The sequence below is a fragment of the Pongo pygmaeus genome, chromosome 3 (genome assembly GCF_028885625.2).
Source record: "Pongo pygmaeus isolate AG05252 chromosome 3, NHGRI_mPonPyg2-v2.0_pri, whole genome shotgun sequence".
NCBI classification, from domain to species: Eukaryota; Metazoa; Chordata; class Mammalia; order Primates; family Hominidae; genus Pongo; species Pongo pygmaeus.
Genome location: NC_072376.2, coordinates 111,708,420 through 111,732,677, shown reverse-complemented (window position 1 = coordinate 111,732,677; position 24,258 = coordinate 111,708,420). Strand labels below are relative to the sequence as shown.

The following is a 24,258-nucleotide window of genomic DNA, read 5'->3' as shown; positions in this document are numbered from 1 at the left end:
AAAAGAAGACACAATAACTAATATTAAGAATAAAACAGCCTGGCGTGGTGGCTCATGCCTGTAATCCCAGCACTTTGGGAGGCCAAGGCGGGTGGATCACCTGCAGTCAAGAGTTCAAGACCAGCCTGGTCAACATGACAAAACCCCGCCTCTACTAAAAAAAAACAAAAATTAGCTGGTCATGGTGGCAGACGCCTGTTATCCCACCTACTCGGGAGGCTGAGGCAGGAGAATCACTTGAACCCGGGAGGCGGAGGTTGCAGTGAGCAGAGATTGCACCACTGCACTCCAGCCTGGGTGACAAGAGTGAAACTCCATCTCAAAAAAAAAGAATAAAACAATATGGCTGCAGACACTGCAGACATCAAAAAGATAATAAGGGAATAACACTATTAACAACTCTACACAGATAAATTTGACAATTTAGGTAAAGTTGACCAATTCCTCAAAATTGCTAACTATGAAAACTCATCAAATAGGAAAAAGATTATTTGTATAACCTTATAATTATTAAGGTAATTTAATTTATAACTTAAGACATCTCAAAAAGGAGACTCTACCAAACACTTAAAGAATTAACATAGGTTGGGAATGGTGGCACATGCCTGTAATCCCAGCACTTTGGAAGGCCAAGGTGGGTGGATCACTTGAGCCCAGAAGCTCCAGACCACTCTGGGCAACATAGTGAGACCCCACCTCTACAAAAAATACAACAATTAGCTGGGCTTAGTGACACACATGTGTAGTTCCAGCTACTCAGGAGGCTGAGGTGGGAGGATCAGTTGAACCTGGGAAGTTGAGGCTGCAATGAGTTATGATCACACCACTGGACTCCAGCCTAGGTGACAAAGCAAGAACCTATCTTTAAAAAGAAAAAATGAAAAGGAAATAACAGTTCTACACAATCTCCTCCATAAAATAGAAGAGGTGAAAATACTTCCAAGTTCATTTTATAAAATTAGTATTACTGTGACACCAAAACCAAAGATGGTGCCAAAAAAAGAAGAAAACTAACATTAATAACTCTTATGAATATAGACACAAAAATCTTTAACAGAATGTTAGCAAAGTGAATCCAGTGACTGATATATAAAAAAGAATGATACACCAAGTGTGATTTTTTTCCAGGTATGCAAGGCTGGTTCAACATTTGAAAATTAATCAATGTAATCTACCATATCAACATGCTAAAAATGAAAAATCATATGATTGTATTATTTGACACAGAACAAGCATTTACTTATTCTCTCTTGTCTTCTAGCTAAACCCTGCCCACTGGTGTTGCCTTTTATTGGAAATGTATTTTATCTCCATTCTTCATCAAGATCCTTGGGCCTTGGGTCAAGACCCAGGTCCACACACAGAGATTTTCTGAGGTCCAAATCCAAGTTGGTAGGCCCTGTATGCAAATTAGTTTCACTTCCTCTGAGTAACCAGCTCTGCATACCAAAGAGTGAGGAGCTCTTGATAAACTACTAGAGAAAATCTGATACCATCCTAATCTGTCAACAAGCAGCCTACATTCAGAAACCCGAAAGAATTACTCAAGTTTAGAGACAAATATGACTATTTTTGTATTTTGAAAACAACAGAAAAGAAACAATTTTATACAATCTGTTAGAAATTTTAAGTTTGGACATTTAAACGTCCAAATTTAAAACTCGAAAAAGTGGATACTAAGAGGGGACCTGTTTGATTAAAGGAGAAAAAAATAGTTTGTATTTTCACCTTTTGTGCTCTTTCACTGAGCTGAGCCTGTTTCAGATTACACTTAGGAACTTCCCTCAAGCAGCAGGACAGCCTGCTTTTCCTGTTTAATAATCACCAGACTACAGAGAAAGCTCAGGATCCAGCCTTCTGATCTACCAGTCACCTGTGTACCTTTGTACTTTCTACAGTGAAAGTTGCAACAGGATCTCCCTTTCTCAATAAATTCATCTGTGGTGGAGAAAATCAGCATGAGTACTACAGGCCAAGTAGGTGCAGTCTTATTCTTTATGTTGTGTCATATCTTTCTCAGTTTGTGTGCTCATCTCTTTACCAACATCTCATTGCCCAGCTAGTCTCTGGGCTCCTAAAGGTGAGAGGCCGTCATAATCATAGTATCTCTCCTCCTCCTCCTCTCCTTTTTCCTTAATTCCCTTTTGACTTTCCTCAGTTCTCTCGTCTCTTCAATAAGTAATGTCCAAGCCCTTTATCAGAATTTCCAGAGTCAAAGATATATCCCCTTCTCCAAGGATCTCACAGAGAGACAATAATTATAAAAGAGCAATTATAAAGCAATATACAAGGATAGTAAAGGAGAAAGAGAATGGGAGCCTCAAGGAAAAGCTCATAACCTAGTTTGGCTTCCCAGAGGTGATACCGAAGGGGAAATCACTGGAGAAATATGAATTCACCAGGTAAAGGAGAAGTGTGTGCAGGCAGATAAAACAACATAAGGAGTAATACAGAGACTGAGAAAATATCCCATGCCAGAAGCTTCAGAATATGTTTGGGGGCTGAAAGGTAAAGCCTGAAACACAAAGTGACAGGAAATAAGGTTGGAGAGACTGACAGAGAGAAAATCCTGATGTCAGCGGATCCAGGTAAGCAAATGGTAACAACATCATTTTTAGATAGGAGATTGGTGTGATTAGGATTATATTTCAAATGGCAATGGTATAAAGGGTGATTTCGAAGGTGGTAAAAGCAAGAAAGAGATAAAGCAGAAAGCTTTTCAGTACTAGCAGGAGTGGAGAAAAGGAGACATATCCCAGAAAAATTTAGACTGTGAAGATTGAGGGACAGAAAAATTGAGGCTACTTCCCAGGTTTCTATCTTGGGTGAGTGAACACATTGCATGGCTGCTAGTTGAAATAGAGGTAGCAGAGGGACGAATATATTGAGTGTTTTTTCCACTAGTGCATGGTGGAAGGTGGAGATGGGAAAAAGAAATAATGATATGTTCATGTTTTAACATGTTGAGTTTAAGATACCTCCAGTACCTTCAAACAGCAAATGAATACATTAGCCTATAACTTAGGGAGAAATATGTCCCATAAATATAGATTACTCACATAAAGGTAGTGGTTGAATCTGCAAAAATAGATAAGACCACACAGAAAGAGAATTTATAGTGACAACAGTGGTGGCCTGAAATCAGAACCTTTAAGAACTACCTTGCCAACAACAACTTCTCCAACCTCAATCTGCCAGTAGACACCATTTGATGATTGCCTCCATTCCTTGCTCCATAACTCACCCTTCCACCCCAAAACTGATTTTTCCCATGCTTAGGATCACAAATAACTCCCACACTGTAATGCCATTCCTACCCTGAAACAGCCACCAGGCCAGTTTATTCATAGTAATATAAAAAGTGTGACATCTGTAATCTCACTACTGGGTACCTACCCACAGGAAAATAGTATATTAAAGGTATACCTGAACTTGCCTGTTTATTGCAGCACTATTAACAATAGCAAAGATATAGAATCAACCTAAGTATCCATCAACGGATGAATGGATAAACAAAATGTGGTACATATACACAATGGAGTACTATTCAGCCATAAAAAAGAATGCGATCCTGTCATCTGCAGCAACAGGGGTAGAACTGAAGATCATTATCTTAAGTGAAATAAGCCAGGCACAAAAAGACAAATATCACATGTTCTTACACATATGTGGGAGCTAAAAAGTTTGAACACATGGAGGTAGAGAGTGGAAAAATAGATAACAGAGACTGAGAAGGGTGAGTGGAGAGGATGATGAGAAGTGGGTGAAAAGGTACAAACATGGCCAGGCGTGGTGGCTCACGCCTGTAATCCCAGAACTTTGGGAGGCAGGATATCGAGATCATCCTGGCTAACACAGTGAAATCCCGTCTCTACTAAAAATACAAAAAAATTAGCCAGGCATGGTGGCGGGCACCTGTAGTCCCAGCTACTCGGGAGGCTGAGGCAGGAGAATGGCATGAACCCGGGAGGTGGAGCTTGCAGTGAGCCGAGATCGTGCTACTGCACTCCAGCCTGGGAGACAGAGCGAGACTCCGTCTCAAAAAAAAAAAAAAAGAAAAAAAGTACAAACATACAATAAGATAGAAGGAATAAATTCAATGTTTGATACCAGAGTAGGATCACTATGTTCAACAAAAATGTATTATACTCAGATAATGGACACCCTGAATACCCTTACTTGGTCACTACACGTTATATACATGTAACAAAATTTTTCATGTACCCCATAAATAGGCACAATTTTTTTTTTTTGAGATGGAGTCTCGCTCTGTCGACAGACGAGTACAGTGGCATGATCTCGGCTCACTGCAACCTCCGTCTCCCAGGTTCAAGCGATTCTCCTGCCTCAGCTTCCTGAGTAGCTGGGATTACAGGTGCAGGCCACCACACCTGGCTAATTTTTGTATTTTTAGTAGAGATAGGGTTTCACCATGTTGGTCAGGCTGGTCCCAAACTCCTGACCTCAGGTGATCCGCCCATCTGGGCCTCCCAAAGTGCTGGGATTACAGGCATGAGCCACCGTGCCTGGCCAATAGGCACAATTTTTTTAATTAAAATCTTTAGAAGTATAACATCTATCCTCTTGGTTATGTTACATTTTGTAAATATAGTTGGTATTTTCAAAACTAATTTGAATACAGAGGCTGATAGTACAAGAAAACTTAAATTGGGGTCAGAAAGACTACCTTCAGCATATATTTATTCTTTTTTTTTCTTGAGTGCAGAAAATTGGACTAATCCAATTTAGTGATTCTATAATCACTAATATAGCAATCTTCCAACTCCCAAGCTTAAGGAGTTTCTCTTTCTGCCCCTGTATTCTATTTCCCAGGTTATCAGATGCAAAGCAGCCATACTCTGGAAGCCTGGTGCACCATTTTCTATTGAGGAGGTAGAAGTGGCCCCACCAAAGGCAAAGGAAGTTCGCATAAAGGTAAAAAAAAAAAAAATCACACCAAAAGCCAAAAGCCGGAGCTTCTTACTGTAAGTTATATATCTTATCAGGATATTCAACTCAGAAAAAAAAATAATAAAACTACATATCTTTGTATTTCTTTTTCATTAAACATTTCCATCAATTTTTAAATCCAGCCAGATAAAAGGTTACGGAGGTAAAGCATAGGCTAACTGCCCAAAGGATAAAACTCAGGCTTATTTACAGGTATTGTACTAATTATTAATTTTAAAAAATTCTACCCTCAAACCCTATTTTAATCTGTACTTGTAAATTTTTATGGCATCATTCATAATACTTGTCTTGAAATATTTTGAATAAAAATTGTTTGATTACAGACAAATCATCTCTGAATCTGGAAACTCAAGTTAGAGCTGGAAGGGCCTTAGGGATACCTAATATTTTACAGATGCGAAGACTGAAGCCAGCTGCGGTTTAGTGACTGGTCACACAGCTAGAAGAGTAAAAATATAGACTAATTTTTCTCGGCTGAGCGTGATAGCTCATCCCTGTAATCCCAGCACTCTGGGAGGCAGAGGCAGGAAGATTGCTTGAGTGCAGAAGATGAGAACAGTTTTTCTCAACCTTGGTTACCTATTTGGAATCAGCTGGAAGCTTTGAAAAATGCTGATAACCAAGTCCCATCCCCAGAAATTCTGAAATTGTGATTTAATTAGTCTGGGGTGCAGCCTGGACACAGAAAGTTTTTAAATTGTCTCCAGATGGTTCTATAGGCCTCCTCCAAACTAGAAAATAGTTTACCTGACTTGCAGTTCAGAGTCCTTTGTTATTATTTTCATTATAACAATAAAGAATAAGTACAGTTTAATGACAGATTACAAAGAGACAGTCATTTTCTAAGTCATCTCATCTGCACAGTTCTTGCCTTCTTCTCAGAGAGCCTTCTCCATCCTACATCCCCTATGGAGTAAGCAGTGAGCTATTGGGTTGTCCACATCCACTCCCCACCCACAGGGTCACAACTCATGCAACCAGGTTTGGACCCTCACTCAAAGACATTCAACCATTATCAGACAAGCTACACATCTGAATCTCTCACCAGTGAATTTGAACCAAGATATGGGCACTGTAGCAGAGTAAGTGATGGCAGGCAATGGTGAGGTTGGGCAGACTCATCACTTGTAACTGTTTTTAACCATGATCAGCAAAATAAATGGAGAAAGCCAATCTGCAGAGAATAATAAGTGAATGCAACTATGCCCATATTGAATCAAAGTAAAGAGATAAAGAGAATGACTATTTGGTAAATGTCTAGGTCTATGAGGTCTGATAGCACTTTCTACAGTTGGATTGCAGGCAATTCAGGCAATTTTATGGTGTTGTTCCAATAATCCTCCTTTTACATGCACAAATTTCAATATATTTCATTTCTTGACTAAAGAGTGTGTGCATGCGAATGTGTGGCTATGTGTATGGAAACTTCATATTTATTTTAGAAATGAAGAAACTGAGACCCAGAAAGAAAAATGTATCCCCAAGTTCACACAGCTGAGAAGGGGGAGAGCCAGTATTTCATTCCTGAACTCTTAACCACTGTTCTGGAGTGCCTTCATTTTAAACTGTCTGGCTAACTTACAATAAAGTGGGATTATGACTTGTACAAATAACAAAACTATAAAGCTCACTTGTAAAATAAATTAAGGTTTTAATTAAATTATAATAGGAAACATTATTCCTTTGCCTCCTGTGTTCCAATTTCTTTATTTCATTTCATTTTAGAGACAGGGTCTCACTCTGTCACCCAGACTGGAGTGCAGTGGTACAAAATCATAGCTCACTGCAGCCTCGAACTACTGGGCTCAAGTGATCCTCCCACTTCAGCCTCCCAAGCAGCTTAGACTACAGGTGCATGCCACCATGCCTGGCTAATTTATTTATTTATTGTAGAGATGTGGGTCTCACTATTTTGCCCAAGCTGGTCTCAAACTCCTGCCCTTGAGTGATTCTCCTGCCTCAGCCTCCCGAGATGCTGGGATTTTAAGCATAAGCCACTGCACTCAGCTCAATTCCTTTATTTTTATAGTCAGTCTTTCTCCTCCACACTTCCATCTGCAAGATCAGTGAAGCCAATTGAGACCTCAGACATCAAGTCACACTGCAATTTTACAGCTTCTCTTCTGACCCCATTCTACCCACCCTCCCCAGTAAATTTTCAATCATGATCTTGATTCTGAAATCAGCTAATGAAAAATATTTCATTGCTTTAACAAATTATTATTGACCCTTCCCTAGAATTAAAACTGATAAGAAATGAATGCAGTGTATAAATGGAGAAAATCAAACTAGCAAAAAGCCTTACAGTCAACAACTCTAAAACACCATTATCTGAAACAGCAGGAACTGCAGTACTCTTTGCCTTCCATACAGGTTGTGGCCACCGGACTGTGTGGTACAGAGATGAAAGTGTTGGGGAGTAAACACTTGGACCTCTTGTATCCCACCATCTTGGGCCATGAAGGGGCTGGAATCGTTGAGAGTATTGGAGAAGGAGTAAGCACAGTGAAACCAGGTAGGAATTAGCACCTGGTAATAGGAAACAGCAACAACTTGGAACCAACATCAAGAAAATGATAAGCACCCCTTAAGTATGTCAGGATCAAGTGAAATAAAAGGTGAAATGTTGCCAACTTCTTAGAAAAGGAGGGATAATTACTTGTAAGTTACATAAAATACTAAATATATTGTATTCTTTGCATTTACATTTTGAAAATAAGAAAAACAAGAAGTAGAATGCACTGAACCTGGACTTGAAAGTACAAATGAGACAAAAATTTATGAAAAAAAGGTTGACTGCGGTAAACTATTGAACAATTATTTAAATGAGGCATATGATACATAATCAAACACATTAGTGGAACCAAATAAAGAAGCAGTCCAGAATTGAATCCAAATAAACATAAGAAGTTAATGCAGCATGAGGTTTGTCTTTCAAACTCAAGAGTGGAAACAGATTATTCAACAAATTGTGTTGAAACAACCAGATAGTTATCCAGGCTAAAAAAGTAAATTGGGTTGCCATCTCATTCTTTATATAAAAAAATTATACATGCATCTAAAAATTAAATGTGAAAAGTAAAACCATAGAAGTACTATAAAATAACATGGGAGAACACTGTATTATCTCGGAGGAGGGAAGGAAATTTTAATCAATACAAAAAAATACCCAGAAGATGTAAAATAGATATTTATATAATAAATTTGACAACGTAAAAATTACATAGATTCTGCATGTTTAAAAAAAACCCCAAAAGTCAAAACCCAGTATGACAATGGACCAATTTTCTTAATATAGAAATAATTTCTTTAAAAGCAATTTTTAAAAGCTGAGTAAAAAAATGGGCAAACAAAATACATGTCTAATTTAAAGAAATATATATATGAATGCTTTTAAACACATTAAAATATGCCCAACCTCAGACATATTAAAAATAAATAACATTTTAAAAGGCTAGGGGTGGGAAAAATGGAGAGATGTGGTCAAATGGTATAACATTTCTGCTAGATAGGAAAAATAAGTTTTTTGAGATCTATTGAACAGCATGGTGATTACAGTTGATAATCAATTATACTATATTTCAAAATTGCTAAGAGTATGCATTTCAAATGTTCTCACCACAAAATATAAGTCTTCAAGTGTTTAACATGTTAATTACTTTGATTTAATCATCCCATATTATATACACATAATATCACATTGTACCCCATAAATATATAATTTGTCAATTTACAATAAAATTTTAAAATGCATTGAAAAAACACTTTTTCCCTAGCAGAGCGGCAAAGATTAAGAAGTTTGATAATATATAGAGTTGACAAGAATATAGGCAGACAGCTCCCTCATATCTTATTGTTTGGAATGTAGATTTGCTCAACTCTAAATGCAGCAATATGTAATATCATTTAAATGTATATATTCTCAGACACAACAGTTTCAATTCTAGAAACTTATTCCATAGATATATGTTCATGTACTCATTTTCTATTGCTGCTGGAAAAAATCACCACAAATATAACAGTTTAAAGCAACACAAATTTATTATCTCAGTTTCTATAGGTCAGAAATCTGAGTGGGCTTGGCTGAGTTTTCTGCTCACGTTTCAAGGTCAAAATCAAGGGAGTAGACAACTGGGTCCTTATCTGCAGCCTCTGGAGAAAAATCCACTTCCAAGTTCATTTAAGTAGTTTTCAGAATCCAATTCCTTGAGGCGGTAGGACTGAGATCCTTATTTCCTCACCAGTGGTCAGCTCCCTGAAATTGCTCACACTTCTTCTGTGGCACCTTCCAGCCTCGAAGCAGCCATGGCCCACTAAATCCTTCCACAGGTGTTAAGTCACTTTTACTTCCTCTTCTGCCTTCCTCTGCTCTTCTTCTTTTGCGGGCTCATGTGATTACCTTGGGTCCACCTGGATAATTCAGTATAATCTCCCTATCTTAATGACAACTGATTAGTAACCTTAGTTACATCTACGGAGTATCCCTTGCCATGTAGCATAACATACTCACAGGCATGACACCACAACATAGTCACAGTTTCTAGGGATTTGTGCAGGATATCTTTGGGAGGGCATTTTAGAACTCTGTCTACAATAAGATACTCATTGCATTATTGGTTTTAGTGTTGGGGTGGAGAGAAACAAAGAACAACCTAAATATCTATCAGTGTTCATGGCACTGGTTAATGATGGAGCACTATATGTACTAAAATAGAAAGCTCCATGATACAGTGTTAAGTAAAAAAGCTAGGCCCAAACCAGGATAGATAGCATGCTTACCTTTGCATTTTTAAAGGGGTTACAGTGCTGAAAAATATCATGGTTACTGGTCAGAGTACCTGTCTCTAAGATGGGGAACTGGGGAATGGAGTGATAATTTTCACTTTTGTGCAGTTTAAATTTTTACCGTATGTATGTGTTACTGTTTTAAAAATAAAAATAAATAAAATAGAAGAAACTAAATCTTAATAAGGTTTTTAACTAAAAGTATAAAACAAATTTCTCTGGTTTACAGTGTTAGACCATGGGGGCAGCCAGTAAAATACATCACAGGCAAGCTCTTCTAATCATGTCCTGATACTTTGACCACTACTAGAGAAATTTGCCTACCTTTGATCTCTAAGGTCAAGAAGAAAGGGTTGATGTCAAACAGAGAATAGCATAGAAGCAATTTTTTTCTCCCTAATCCAGAGCTTACTCTGTGAGTATGTGATATCCATACTATTTTAAATTCAATCCCTGAGAGAGGAAATTAGTGTTGAAAATGTAAGAAGAGATAAGACTTGACTGAATGGATATATGACAAAAAACCATTTCATACTCCAAAACGAGCTTACAAAAGAGGCAAATCTGGGGCCAGTTCCTCAAGATTCAGCCACTGAGCCCAGGGCTGGGCCCAGATGCTAAAGACATTCTCTCTTTTTGTAAGTATTTGATATTCTTTGTGGTGTCAAGCACAATTGAATGTGGAAATAATTCTCAGCTGTCATTTCTTCTTGGGTGCCTTGCTGTCAAAATCCTGAAAGACAGCTATCTCTTTACTTCAAAAAATAATATGTTAATAAGACATGATTTTGCTCTTTTAGGTGACAAAGTTATCACACTCTTTCTGCCACAGTGTGGAGAATGTACCTCTTGCCTGAATTCTGAGGGCAATTTTTGTATACAATTCAAGTAAGTTTTTACTAATATTTTCTTTTTGAAAACTTAATTCACTTTCTTTGGAGAAGATCTAAGCTTTCTAATTCAAAATAAACTTTGTGTTTTGTTTTTTGTTTTTTGTTTTGTCTATAAAAGACAGTCAGAAACCCAACTGATGTCTGATGGTACCAGCAGGTTTACCTGCAAGGGAAAATCAATATATCACTTTGGTAATACCAGCACCTTCTGTGAATACACAGTGATAAAGGAAATCTCAGTTGCCAAGATTGATGCAGTCGCTCCTCTGGAGAAAGTATGCCTAATTAGCTGTGGCTTTTCCACTGGGTTTGGTGCTGCAATCAATACTGCCAAGGTGAGGGGCATTTATACCCATTTGGAAGGGAATTATTGGGATATGGAGTTGAAAGGCCTCTTGCATCTTGGTCATGTCTTATCATACCAAAGGAAAAATCCCAAGCCTGACTCCAAACATCCTTGAGTTCTCTGCTATCTACCTAGTCATCCCACACCATCTTCAACATTTTTCCCATTCCCTCTTGGTGAGTAGTAAATGACAGATTAAGTCTGGATACCATTCACAAGTGGAAAGATCAGGAATTACTGGAAATTAAATCTAACATAGTTACAACATGACTCTGTGGCCTTTCATATTCCAGTTTATCCTTTCTTTCCTTATACGAATATTTTCAGAGCCATTCACTGTCCCAGGTGCTAGAATTCAGCAGCTAACAAAACTCATGAAGCTAATATTATATTGCATGATATATTAGGTAGTGATAAATGCTAATAAAAAGAAAAGGAGAGTAAAGGAACCAAGTGATGAAGTAGGTGTTACTACATTAGACAGATTGACCAGGGGATCCCACTCTGGCTGAATGGGCTGCTATTGAACTCTTGTTTCTAAAACATCACTCAAACCTTCCCGGCTCCCTTCTTAAAGGTGCCGTTGAATTTTAGGACTTTGAATTTTCCAGTGTCCATCAGTCCCAATACTATACTGAGAGATAGAATGGAAAAAAAATTATTTAAATTAGTCCTATGTAGGACAGTACTCAATAAAAAAAAAAGCCTTTGCCTTCACAAGGCATTGACCCTATAAGTAATGAAAAATTTACAGATACCGAGAGAGAGAGAGAGGCAGAGAGAAATGGTTGTAGGAAGATAGAGATAATTTTAAAGAACTCAAAAATATCTGGAATTAAATACACTGTCAAGTAAGTCTTAAGATTCAATGAAAATTCATTTAAACTACTACTCAGACTAATTCCTGGGACTTGAAACTCTACTTTCAGGTAGTTTTTTGTTCCTGTGACAAGAGTATTCCATATCTAGAAATATTTTTGAAAAATCAAAACTTTCTAGTTATAATATGTTATGTATGTAAACATCATTTGCTTATGAATCATTAAAAAATACATGCATATAGACTTAGCCTTCCCAACCGAGTAAAGGTGTATGTTCACTTTGCTTTTTGTTTTCTGGGTTTTCTGCCTGTATGTGTTTAGGTGACTCCAGGTTCTACCTGTGCTGTGTTTGGCCTGGGAGGAGTCGGCTTGTCTGTTGTCATGGGTTGTAAAGCGGCAGGAGCAACCAGGATCATTGGAGTGGATGTCAACAAGGAGAAATTTAAGAAGGCACAGGAATTGGGTGCTACTGAGTGCCTCAACCCTCAGGACTTAAAGAAACCCATTCAAGAAGTTTTATTTGATATGACAGATGCTGGTATAGACTTCTGCTTTGAGGCCATTGGAAATCTGGACGTTCTGGTATGTAATCCTCTGGAGTGAAAATTACCAATACTTTTACCAGTCATCGTTTTAGATTATAGTTGAATGAGCTTTTTAAAATTCCCTCCACTTTGCTCTATTTAATTTTCCTTGTGTTCTATGACATCTCAGCTGGTGCCCTCTGTGTACTCCTACAAATTTGTTCACTATCCCAGATACTAAATCTAGAACTTTCATATAATTTCAAAGCCAGAAGTTTTAAAAAGATAAAGTTAAAATTTGATTAATGACCTTATAAATCAATGTGCTTTTCACTTTCAGTTGTCTTTCATGTCAGATCTGAGATAAGTTTCCAAGAAAAATATTTACTAGTCATGATTAAAAGGGTTCATTTCAAAAATGAAGGGGAAAAAAAGTGGTGGTTTTTCTGGCTAAACATGGTTTATACAAAAGAATAGAAAGTGAGGGGAAGTTACTTAAAAATCTGCGGCTTGTTTTCTTTGGGGATTTGAAGAAATAGTGTATTATTAGGTTGCATGGCTCTATCTTCTAGTCAGCTGTATGGAAACTCAACAACTGCCTCTTCCAACTTGGGCCCTTTTCCCTGCATAAAAAATCTTTTCATGATTCATCATACATAAATTCCTTTATCTGTAAGAAGATACAGCATAACCTTTCTCACACTCTTACTCTGAGAAATAGCCTTTGAACATAACGAATGTAACGGTGTCTGTTTCTCACTTTGCTATCATCTTATTATATAAATATCTGTCTTCTTAGATGTCTAAAAGAAAAATGTCAATTCTTACCAGCCACCTGCATCAGTAATAATTTTTATAAAAATTATTTTTATTATTATCACTACTGTGGATGTTTTTACTATTTTCATTTTTGTTATTTCCATTTATTGAGTCCTAAATTGCCAGGTACTATACTAGGCAACATACAACGTCTTATATGTGTTTCATAGCATTCTTACAAGATAAATGTTACTTCAAATGAGAATAGGGAGAATCAGAAAAGAAAGTCATAGACCATTTAGGAGTTAAGCTGAAATTAAGACGTAGGCTCAATCCTCACATACATATTTTAACCCCCATACTGTATTGCATCACTTTCTAACAGGCAGCTGCCCTCGCCTCCTGCAATGAGAGCTATGGGGTCTGTGTGGTTGTTGGGCTGTTGCCTGCCAGTGTTCAACTCAAAATCAGTGGCCAGTTGTTCTTCTCAGGACGTTCTTTGAAGGGTTCTGTTTTTGGAGGTATGGATGAAGCAGGGAAATGTGGAAATGCCTGAGGAGGTGAAGGTGGGAAATAGAAAAATGTACCATAAATGCTTAAGAAAGGACATAAAACAACAGCTTTATATTACAGATTTTTTTTCAATATATGAATACCCAATATAAAGGGATGGATAGTGGGTGTATCTAGTGCCTCTTGGAAAGCTTTCTCTCATGCAAAGACGGAGAAGAGGTTTCTTAATTGATTGGTAAAGAATTCAGTGTCCAACGTTTAAAGCAAACTCTAAACTGAAAAGAAGGCAATATTGTAATCTATAACTATACTTCAGCAAAATTATACACCTGCCAGCTGGGATTCTTTGGAGAATATACTTAGCCAGTAGTTGTCATTGTTCAACTCATGTAAAATCTTATCCCAAACAAATGAGTTGTCATGCTACCAACTCAAATATATTAAACACAATGGATTCTTGATTTAAAAGAAATACTATTGATTAAAAAAATAAGAATTATTTTACCCAGAGGAAAAATATCTTATAGAATCCTTTGATTTTCTGTTTTTTACCTGTCCTGGAACATTTTTATAGACTTTAGAAGAGTATTTTATTGAAAAAGTAGAAGACAAACTAAATTAAATAAACCTGCTTAAGATTCTGGGCTCATAAGCAAGAAATCTGAAATTTATGAAGAAATGTATTTATCCAGAAACTCTGGGCAATCTGAATGCCTGGGCAAAAAGAGATGAGAATTAGAGGAGTGCCTGAATTACTTGCACAAGTGAGCTGTCTGTAGTCCCCAAGGAAGCTATGGCAGCATGTTATTACAGATATTAGAAGCCTTACCTAATTCATTTATAAAGAGTAGATACATGGCAGGACCAGCAAGAAAAAAAAAGTAATAATCCAGTTATATATATAATCTATTAAATAGAGGAACTGTAATTTCAGTTCCTCTATTTAAGATCATTGAATACATCCATTGCCATTTCTCTCTATTGTATTTATAGATGATAATGTTAATTCAAAATACACATACTCAGCTAAGTCTTGTAAAAATAAGATTACCAATATTCTTAAAACCCTCAGTGAATGAAACTAATTCACTGGCCACTCTAGCACTCATACAGTGATCATTAATGTAAATTAGTTTATTCCACAAATAGTACAGTCCTCTGGTTCAATGATTTTCAATCAACAATAGCATCTAACGGGTGTTGGACAGTCCTGCTAAACCTGCTACAATGTGCAAAACAAAGAATGTTCCCTACCCAAAATGCCAGTAGTGCCCTTGCTGAGAAACACTGCCTAGTCCCGTCTGTGGTCCTAGAATTTTCTTTCCTATGTCATTTGGTTGAAATAAGAAAAAAAGCAGAGGGTTGACATAGATGTAAAAATGCTTTATCAGATCACCAATCAAAATATAAAAACAAATAGAAATATACACTGGCCCTTCATGTCATGACATAGAACAGTAATTAGAATTCTTGGTTACATGTAACAGAAACAAACTCAAATTAAAAATAAATCTATTAGAAGAGCTTGCGGTAGTTTGGAGAATGAGTTGGGGAGCCTAACCTAAGCTAGAACCAAGAAAAGCAAGTAATTGTCAAGATCCTATCAGAGATAGGATCAGGAAGGGGAACATCACACTCTGGGGACTGTTGTGGGGTGGGGGGCGGGGGGAGGGATAGCATTAGGAGATATACCTAATGCTAAATGACGAGTTAATGGGTGCAGCACACCAGCATGGCACATGTATACATATGTAACTAACCTGCACATTGTGCACATGTACCCTAAAACTTAAAGTATAATAAAAAAAAAAGATCCTATCACAGAATAATCTGCATAGAACACTGAGCAGATTATGCCACATTACACTTTGCACAATTACACCACACCCACCCATTCTACCAATGAGCAGACTGCCAAATTCTGTGTGGTAACTCACTGAGCGTGGCACTTAGCACAGTGCTAAATTTAATGCATATCTTGAAAATCACGGGAATAGAGAAAATACAATGCTAAACTTATCTTACCTTAGCTAACTCCATCTTTGCTTGTGCAATTCTTACTTCCAGAAAGAACATTTTATTCTTATATTGCTTTGTACACATTCTTTTCCCAAGAGCTTTCACTGGGACCGCTGCCACAGTGAGAGTTCTTCTTTTCCTTTAAGCTATTTGACTCTTATGAAGCAGCAGATCAAAACATACACATGAGGGAATGCACACACAAAAAAAATGTGCTATATTTAACATCTGAATTCCTTCTTTTCATGATTCCCAAGACCTTGGCCTTTGTTATACATTAGATATAGATTCACTGCTCCCCAGAGATTGCAACATGACACCAGGAACACCTCAAGGCAAGGTCCACATTCTATCTGCTTTGAATTAATTCTCCTTTGTAGTACCAGAAGTCTCCTTTAGGAACACAACCCTCTACATAAGGTGTGTGGTTGGGGTAGGCATTCTCCTGATGACTGAGGCAAGTAAACGGGACAGCCTTAGATTTTCTCAGTCAAAGCCAACAACTTCAGCAGTTACTGTGAATGACCTTTCCTTTATAATGAAGCCTCATGTATAAAATTCATCATTAATCTGTATTTCCAGGCTGGAAGAGCAGACAGCACATCCCTAAACTGGTTGCTGATTATATGGCAAAGAAGTTGAATCTAGATCCACTAATTACTCACACTCTGAATCTTGATAAAATCAATGAAGCAGTTGAATTAATGAAAACTGGAAAATGGTAAACTGCCCACATAAATTTTATGTCTGTGTGTTTGAGACCAAGAGAAAGGGTGTATTCGCTTGGGAGTAGAAGAAGGGTCGTCCCTGCTGCAGAAGCTGTATACAGATAATTGAAGAGGCTTTCAGGAATTTGTAAAGCATCTCCTTCCCCTCTGCATTTTGTTTTATTTCTAGCTAATAAAATACATAATCCTGAAAGTATTTAAGTGTTCACCTACCATTACCTTTGCCATTAGCATTTATTTCCAATATGGATTTTTTTTTTATGTGACACATTAATGGAAGTCAGCTTGTAAAATTGTAGCTCAAGTTTAAAAACATAAGAATGTAGTTCACAAATAGGCCATTGTTGTATTTGTTGTTCTACTTTGGGGGAGAAGAGGAATTATTCATAGGATTCCAAATTCTGAATCCTATCTTTGGCCCAAAAAACAGAAACCAGCCATAACCCAGAAATTGGCATTCCCCCATGAGTATAAGCTTGCTTACCTACTTTTTACCCTTGGAGTTTCATGTCTTTTTTAAAAATCTTCCCATGGCTTATTTAATCTTCTCATTTTTCACCTAAAGAGAAAAAAAATCTAGTTTACTGCTCTACAAAGTGAGAATTTGAAATCCAAAACACAAATGTTGCTCTAAAAATGTTCCAACCTTTTTTCTCTTCTTCTTTTTTTCAGTATCCACTGTATCCTGTTACTTTAAGTACAATATAATATATGCAAGACCCAAAGGATATTTCACCAACTCAATGGCATTCAATGTAATTTTCATGATTTAGAAGAATTATTCACTCAATCCCATTTCTATATTCTGACTTCTGATTCACTCTGCGGTGGACCTATATCTGGCTTCTGACCTAACCATTTCATCAAAATTGTTCTTATGTAACCCAGTGTCACCGAGGATCAGCCTCCTTTTCAGAGCTAGATTACGGTTGACTTGAATCACCCAACTCCTCATCCTTCAGACATAAAAGGTCAATGCAAGATGCTCCCATTTTCATAGTTCCTCTACCTGTGGACATTTATATTCTTGTACACTATGTCTCTCTCACAGGCCTAGACATGAAACTCTGCCATTTTACTCTAAAGAAACAAAACTCCTCGTTAATGAGTTTATTGAAGATTCAGGTTAACCTGAATCAAGTTAACCCAGTCTCAAATGCTCATTTCTCCTATCTCCTTGGCACAAATCTCTCCTCTCCTGGATTGCCAAAGGAAATTCAAATTATTCTTCAATTGGTCAGGATGATTTGACTATCAGCAGTTCATAGTACCCATCTTCATAACTAAGCCACCTAGGGATCCAGCAGAAAAAAAAGGGGTGAGGGGAGTCATCATACATGAGGTGGATCGTTTACCAGGATCCACACTTCCTACAAAGCGGTTGTAATATTAAACAACAAAACTGTTTTTTATTCGAATCTTCACATAAAACAGGAATAATTGTATACTTTCTTACTAATGTGTCCCATGGAGTTTTTCCTCCAAGAAGTGGCTTAGGGGAAAATGAGCCCCAGTAATGCTTTGTGGCATCCAATCCTTCTACCCTGACCCTTTGACTTTCTGCCCCAGCCCCTCTTAGTTCTCCTAGAATCAGGACCAAGGTTAAGTGCCCTCTTGAGATATGACTTCCTTCCTTTCCTCTTGGTACAAAAAGAGCCTATTACCAACCCTCATACACACAACAAGAGTTCCCTTCCTAGTTGCAGACTCTCCTGCTCCAGCTGGACTCCCCTAGCTCTGGGCTCCCACTAGATCACACAGGGGCCCCTGCATGTCAGCAAACTTTGGCTGACCTTGGGAGACCAAAAAATGGAATATCATTTTTTGATCTAAACAAAATAGTTTCCTGATTTAACACTGGCCAGGAAGGTGGGCTGCACCCTCAATCTCTCTCTCCCGTCATGGTTTTCACATGATATCAAAGGACTCTCATAAGAGTCTGATTCTCATGAGTTGGGCATCCTGTGTTTCCCTTTAGGGGCCTGCTTCTTTCAAATAGAGGAGATGGGTGCTATGAAACCTATTCACTCTGGACTTGGGATGGCTCTTCTCCATCTTCCCAAGTCTGAGCTGGAGCCTCCATGCCCAAATCTGCTCTGCTCTTCTATTTCCTGACAGCAGCTAAGGCATGCTCCTGTTCTGCCCCCAAATTAACCTTACTAACAGTGAGAACTTGGCGGAGTCTTCGGGTCTTGGGAAATCCAAGTTTTCCCAGAAATGTTTTGTTGTAAACAGTGTCCACACTCTTTGCTCCAATAAAGCTCGGTTCCTTAAACCACTTTGAATGTCTTGTTATGTTGTAGTTCATTGCAAAATTCACCTAATTTTATCACAAATGCAGGAACTTTTTTTCCTTCCTGTTAATATACAATCAAACATATTACCAAGTACTGGAGACTATCTATATCACTGTATAACCATTCACTGTTGTTGCCAGCTTCAAGCCCACATTTGAATCCTATCAGGCCCAGTAAACTCTGTGAATAGACTCTGTGAACTGTCTCTAAATCCCACTGTTTTGTCCACATTAAGTGTCTTGTTCGAAGCACAAAGTAAAATCTTTCTTTCCAATCCCTGTCACTGCACTTCCCTAGACAGTCACTACATGGGGCAGTTTATGGACTTCAGCAATGTTTACCTAACTCCAGATCCACACTATAAGAGTCCAGCCTTCAGGGAGAGCTACAGTTTTTTACAGCTTTTGCCTGCATAATGAGAAGCTTTAAGTTTTTCATATTTTTACCTGAGAACAAGAATAATTACATTCTAGGCTATCACCCAACAATAATAAAATAATAAGTGTCCATGCAATATAAATGCCCCATACTAACACAAAAGGTACATGCAAAAGCCCATTATTGCACCACCAGGAATATGCACTACCAGACATTGAGAGTTAATGTTCCCTGATAATTTTCAAGTGAGAACCATCAGCTCCTACATATTCACAACGAAGCCTTTATATTGGTATTGGCACAAGCTTCTGAAAATGTTTTAAATCCTATACACACCCTCAGTTTCCTATTAAATGTTGTAAGTTAACACTAGGGTTCTCTCTAGTGGTGAAAATTTGACATTTGCCTACACAATAATTTCAAAAGAATTTGATTTCTCCCACTTATTTCTCTCTAACATCATTCATAAGCCAGATGACCAATCACTGGGGGACTGACAAAAGTATGAACTTCGTTCTCTGTTTTGTTTTGTTTTTGCCTTTTTGATGAGCTTTGATAGTCTCTTAACTAATCACTCACTCAACCAACATTTATTTAGTAATGTACATAGTATTGAAGACTCATACAGCTTGACATCTAGGGACACATATATGAAAGTAATTAAAATGCAATATAGTAACTATTATGTCAGAGGAACAATCAACCAATAAACAGAGGGAAAAAATTAGTCCTATCTAGGAGAGATTAGAGAAAAACACACAGAGAAGGAAACCTCGAGTTGAGCCTCAATGGGTGCATCAGGTTTTGCCAAGTGGAGAAAGAATATTGCGAGCCTATGTAATAGCATGAGAAAAGTTCAAGTTGGTGAAAGAGTATGGTCTGTGATGGTGTATACGAGAAAGGTGAGAGAGAGGTGTGGCTGGACCAAACAATGAAGAGGGGGAAGGATTTAGTTCTATAGACCAGGGATAGTTACAGAGGTTTTCAAGGAAAGGATTGGCATGCCCAAATCTGTGTTTCAGAAAAACATGACTTTTCAGCCTGGGCAACATAGCAAGACCTGTTCTCTACAAAAAGTAAAAAAAAAAAAAAAAAAATTAGCCAGACATGGTGGTACATGCCTCTAGTCCCAGCTACTTGGGAGGATGAGGTAGGAGAACCTAAAGCCAAGAAGTTGGAGGCTGCAGTGTGCCAGGATTACACTACTGCTCTCCATCCTGGGCAAAAAAGCGAGACCCTGTCTCACAAAAAGAAAAAAAAAATGCCTTTGGCAGCACTGTGGAGGATAGTATGAAGAGGACAGAGACTGGAAGTAGGAAAAATAATTGACAAGCTGTGCGTTAAGGCACAATTGAGAAGCTGTGTATTAAGGTGCAATTAAGGAGAAAAATTTTGCATCTAAAGCCAATGGCTGTGAGTACAAGTTACATGAAAGGTTCTTGTAGCTGCTGCCATCAGTACCTCATCCATATTCCTAGGACCTTACCACTTCTCTGTGCCCCATTAGCTTTCAGCTGCTGGTGTCAGCACTCTCATGTCTGAGGGCTTTTGCCAGAACTATAGAAGATTGATCTGCCTACTTCTGTTAAAACAGTCCAGAAGACCTAGGGAATTTATACCCCACCAAGCAGCCCTCCACAAGTGACTGGTAGAAGTCTCTACAAAATAAACAAGGCCAGAGAGTTTTCCATGAGATTAAACTCTAGTTGCCCCCTTTGGTAGGCAGTTTTAAAATGTACTCTTATACCCATGTTTATAACAGTATTGTTCACAATAGCCAAAAGGTAGAAACAGCCCAAATATTAACTGATGGATAGATGGTGTATTAGTCCATTCTTGAGTTGCTATAAATAAACACCTGGGTAATTTATAAAGAAAAGAGGTTTAATTGGCTCACAGTTCCACAGGCTATACAGGTTATACAGGAAGCATGATGCTGGCATCTGTTGAGCTTCTGGGGAGGCTCAGGAAACATAATCATGGCAGAAAGCAAAGGGAGAGCAAGTCATCTCACATGGTAGGAGCAGGAGCAGGGGGTGGAGAGGTGCTGCTCACTTTTAAACAATGAGATCTTGCAATAACTCACTCACTATCATGAGAACAGCACCAAGAATATGGTGTTAAATCATTCAAAAAGGACCACCCCCATGATCTATCACCACCCACCAGGCCCCATCTCCAACACTGGGGATTACAATTCGACATGAGATGTGGGTGGGGACACAGATCCAAATCATATCAGACCAATAAACAAAATGTGGTGTGTACATATGGTAAAATATTTTTCAGCCTTAAAAAGGATGGAAATTCCGACACATGCTATGGCATGGATGGCTTATTTCACTTAGCATAATGTCTAAGTGACATGTTAATATCATTAAGCTAAGTGAAATAAGCCAGTCACAAAAGTACAAATACTATATTATTCCACTTACATGAGGTACCTAGAGCAGTCAAATTCATAGAAAAAAAAAGTAGAATGGTGGTCTCCAGGGGCTAGGGGGAGGGGAGAGTTAGGAATTAGTGTTTAATAGACAGGAAATTTCAGTTTGGGTAAAAAAAATTTCTAGAGATGGGTGGTGTGATGGTTTCACAGCAACATAAATGTACTTAATGCCACCAAACTGTCAAAATTGTTAAAAAATGTCAAAATGGTAAATTTTGTTACATACATTTTATCATAATTTTTTAATGCACTCTTATTGGCAGTATTTCCTTCTTTGTATCTCCTTCCCCATATCCCTATTGGGGTCCCATTCTGCTTGTTAGTAGAATCACTAGAAGTATAATTTTTGTCTCAATACCTGCTTCTGAAAGAGCTCAAACTAGGAAAGTAGTACCAGAAGTAGTTGCAGAAAGCAGAGCCTAAGGATGGGATTCTGAAACTGGATCACTTGCCAGCAAGATGGCAAAAGGACACCATTGCAAGTCGTGGCCAGATGGTCCCCAATGATTCCGCCTCCTGGTATTCATGCCCGTACATAATCCCTTCTTTTTATGTGTGGACTGGACTTATTGACTCAATTTTAACAGCAGAAATGATAGAATGTCACTTCTAAGATTAGAACTCTTATTATAAAAAGACCATGACTTCCATTTGGGGAGTTTCTCCTTGGATCACTATCTCTGGGAGAAGCCAGATGCTGCCCTGGAGAGAGCCCTGAGTAAGCCTGGAAGTTGATTTTCTGAAGCCTGTCAACACCAGGTGTATAAAATTGAATGTGGATTCTTCTTGAGTCAAGCCTTGAGATGACTGCAACTCTGGACAACAACTTGATTACAGCTTTGTGAGAGACTCTGAACCAAACCACCAGCTAAATTGTCCCTGGATTCTTGACCAACAGAAACTTTGGGAACACAAATGTGTGTTTTAAGCTGCTAAGCAATAGATAACTAATGCATGGTGATAAGCGGGTTAAGAATCCCCTCAGCAGGCTGTTGTAACACAATTACATCAATGTCTCACCGATGGTGAGTTGGGATGGAATGCAGATTGAAGGGTATGCACTACCTTATGTGCTATCATGAGTACTTGAGAGATAAGATGGTAATGGTAATTACAAGGACTGTGAGTTTAGTGGGTTATTTTTAAGTGTGACCAATGTGCTGAAGAAAAAAAATGGCAGTCTTGAGTCAGCCAATAACCAACTAGGGGCATAACTGAAAATCATGAGACCTCTTTGACAGCATTTAAATTTTCCCTTATCTCCCACAATCAGAGGACAGATTAGGCTGAAAATCATATTTGGGATTTGATCATGAGATTAGACATTGCAGAGAAATTTTATTCTACAGTCCCCCCACAAATCTCTGAAACTAAAATGAGGGTCCTAATAGAGAAAGAGTGGAATCTTGAAACTCAACTGGGATCATTTTGGGAGTCTTGAACCCCAGATTCTTCCAAGCCCTCTAGGACTAAAGAAGTGGCCCACTCCCCCTTGCTATAGCATAGCAGTCTCTCTTTACCTAGATGGCACGTGGATCCTTCCTAAGGTGAATGGGTCACAAGACAGAAAGGCACCAGAGAGGAGTCAGAGCAAGATGACCAAACAAAACCTTCCAGTGATCACCCCTCCTTCAGGAATGCCACCCTTAGAAATGCCAAAAAAATGGATAGTTGAACAACTATCCATACAGGAAAACACCTACCTTCATAAGAACAAAAACAAGGTGAGTGATTACCGTACCTGGTTTTGACATCATATCAAGGAAAGAGGCACTGAGGAAGGTAGGAAAGACAGTCTTATATTGCCTTCACCACTTCTCCCCCATCCCCTGGCAACACGGAGAGAATATTTGTGAGCTTGTGTGAGGGAGGTTGAAGTGATTGTGGGACTGTGCATTGGAACTCACTGCTGCCCTGTCACAGCTGAACACAACACAGGGCTGAATTCAGCCAGAGCCCATGGAGGAAGCATTTGGACAAGCCCTAGCCAGAGAGAAAGCCTGCATCTCAGCAGCAGAAACCTAAGTTCTGGCTATCCCCACCACTGCAGGCTAAAGTGCCCTAGGATTCTGAGTCAATTGAAAGGAAATATAGGCCACAAAGACAGCAGTCCTTGGGCAAGTCCTAGGTACTGTGCTGGGCTTAAAGCCAGTGGACTTAGGGGGGTACACATAATCTAGTAAGACACCAGCTGTGGCAGCCAAGGGAGTGCTTATGTCACCCCACTTCTCAACTCCAGGCAATGTAGCTTGCAGCTCCTGGAGAGATTCCTTCTGCTTGAGGAAAAAAGAGGGAATTGTACAGAGGACTTTGTTTTGCAACTTGGATGTCAGCTCAGGGACAATAAAATAAAGCATCAAACAGGATCTTGGAGACCCCAATTTCAGGCCCTAGCTGCCATATGACACCTCTAGATGTATATAAGGGAACATGCTACCCTGAAGGGAAGAAACTAAGCCTGTCAGGATTCACCACCTGCTGACTAAAGAGTCCTTGGGCCTTGAATAAACATCAGTAGTAGCCAGGCAGTAGTCACCATAGGCCTTAAGTGACACCCAGACTGTGCTGGCTTCGGGTATGACCCAGCACAGTTCCAGCTGTGGTGGCCACAGGAAAAGTCTCCTTCTGCTTGAGGAAAGAAGAAAGAGTAAAAAAGACTTTGTCTTGCAACTTGGGTACCAACCCAGCCACAGTAAAATAAAGCACCAAACAGACTCATCAGTATAAAGTCCCTGATACCAGGTCCTAGTTCCTAGACAGCACTTCTAGGCCCACCTT

General features: G+C 38.6%; 1 protein-coding gene and 1 long non-coding RNA gene across 3 annotated transcripts in view; one reads left to right on the top strand and one right to left on the bottom strand.

Moving 5' to 3' along the window:
- LOC129035188 (uncharacterized) overlaps nt 1-24,258 on the bottom strand; it is a 145,820-nt gene that overhangs the window by 81,679 nt on the left and 39,883 nt on the right. For both annotated transcript variants that reach the window (XR_008502133.2, XR_008502134.2), the window contains exon 2: nt 16,844-16,918. This is a non-coding gene — a long non-coding RNA (uncharacterized LOC129035188). The remainder of the gene's footprint in view (nt 1-16,843; nt 16,919-24,258) is intronic.
- On the top strand, nt 1,552-18,644 carry ADH6 (alcohol dehydrogenase 6 (class V)). The gene is made up of 9 exons (XM_054485411.2): nt 1,552-1,976; nt 4,834-4,935; nt 7,345-7,486; nt 10,557-10,644; nt 10,768-10,984; nt 12,138-12,398; nt 13,485-13,620; nt 16,214-16,352; nt 17,032-18,644. Exons 1-9 carry the CDS (start codon nt 1,959-1,961, stop codon nt 17,054-17,056), a joined length of 1,128 nt encoding a protein of 375 aa, XP_054341386.1. The 5' UTR covers nt 1,552-1,958; the 3' UTR covers nt 17,057-18,644.

What these genes read in the sequence shown, in the direction of transcription:
- ADH6 (XM_054485411.2), top strand. An exon ending in AGTAAGCACAGTGAAACCAG is followed by an intron (nt 7,487 to 10,556) that starts GTAGGAATTAGC and finishes TTGCTCTTTTAG; the next exon opens with GTGACAAAGTTATCACACTC. An exon ending in AATTTTTGTATACAATTCAA is followed by an intron (nt 10,645 to 10,767) that starts GTAAGTTTTTAC and finishes TGTCTATAAAAG; the next exon opens with ACAGTCAGAAACCCAACTGA.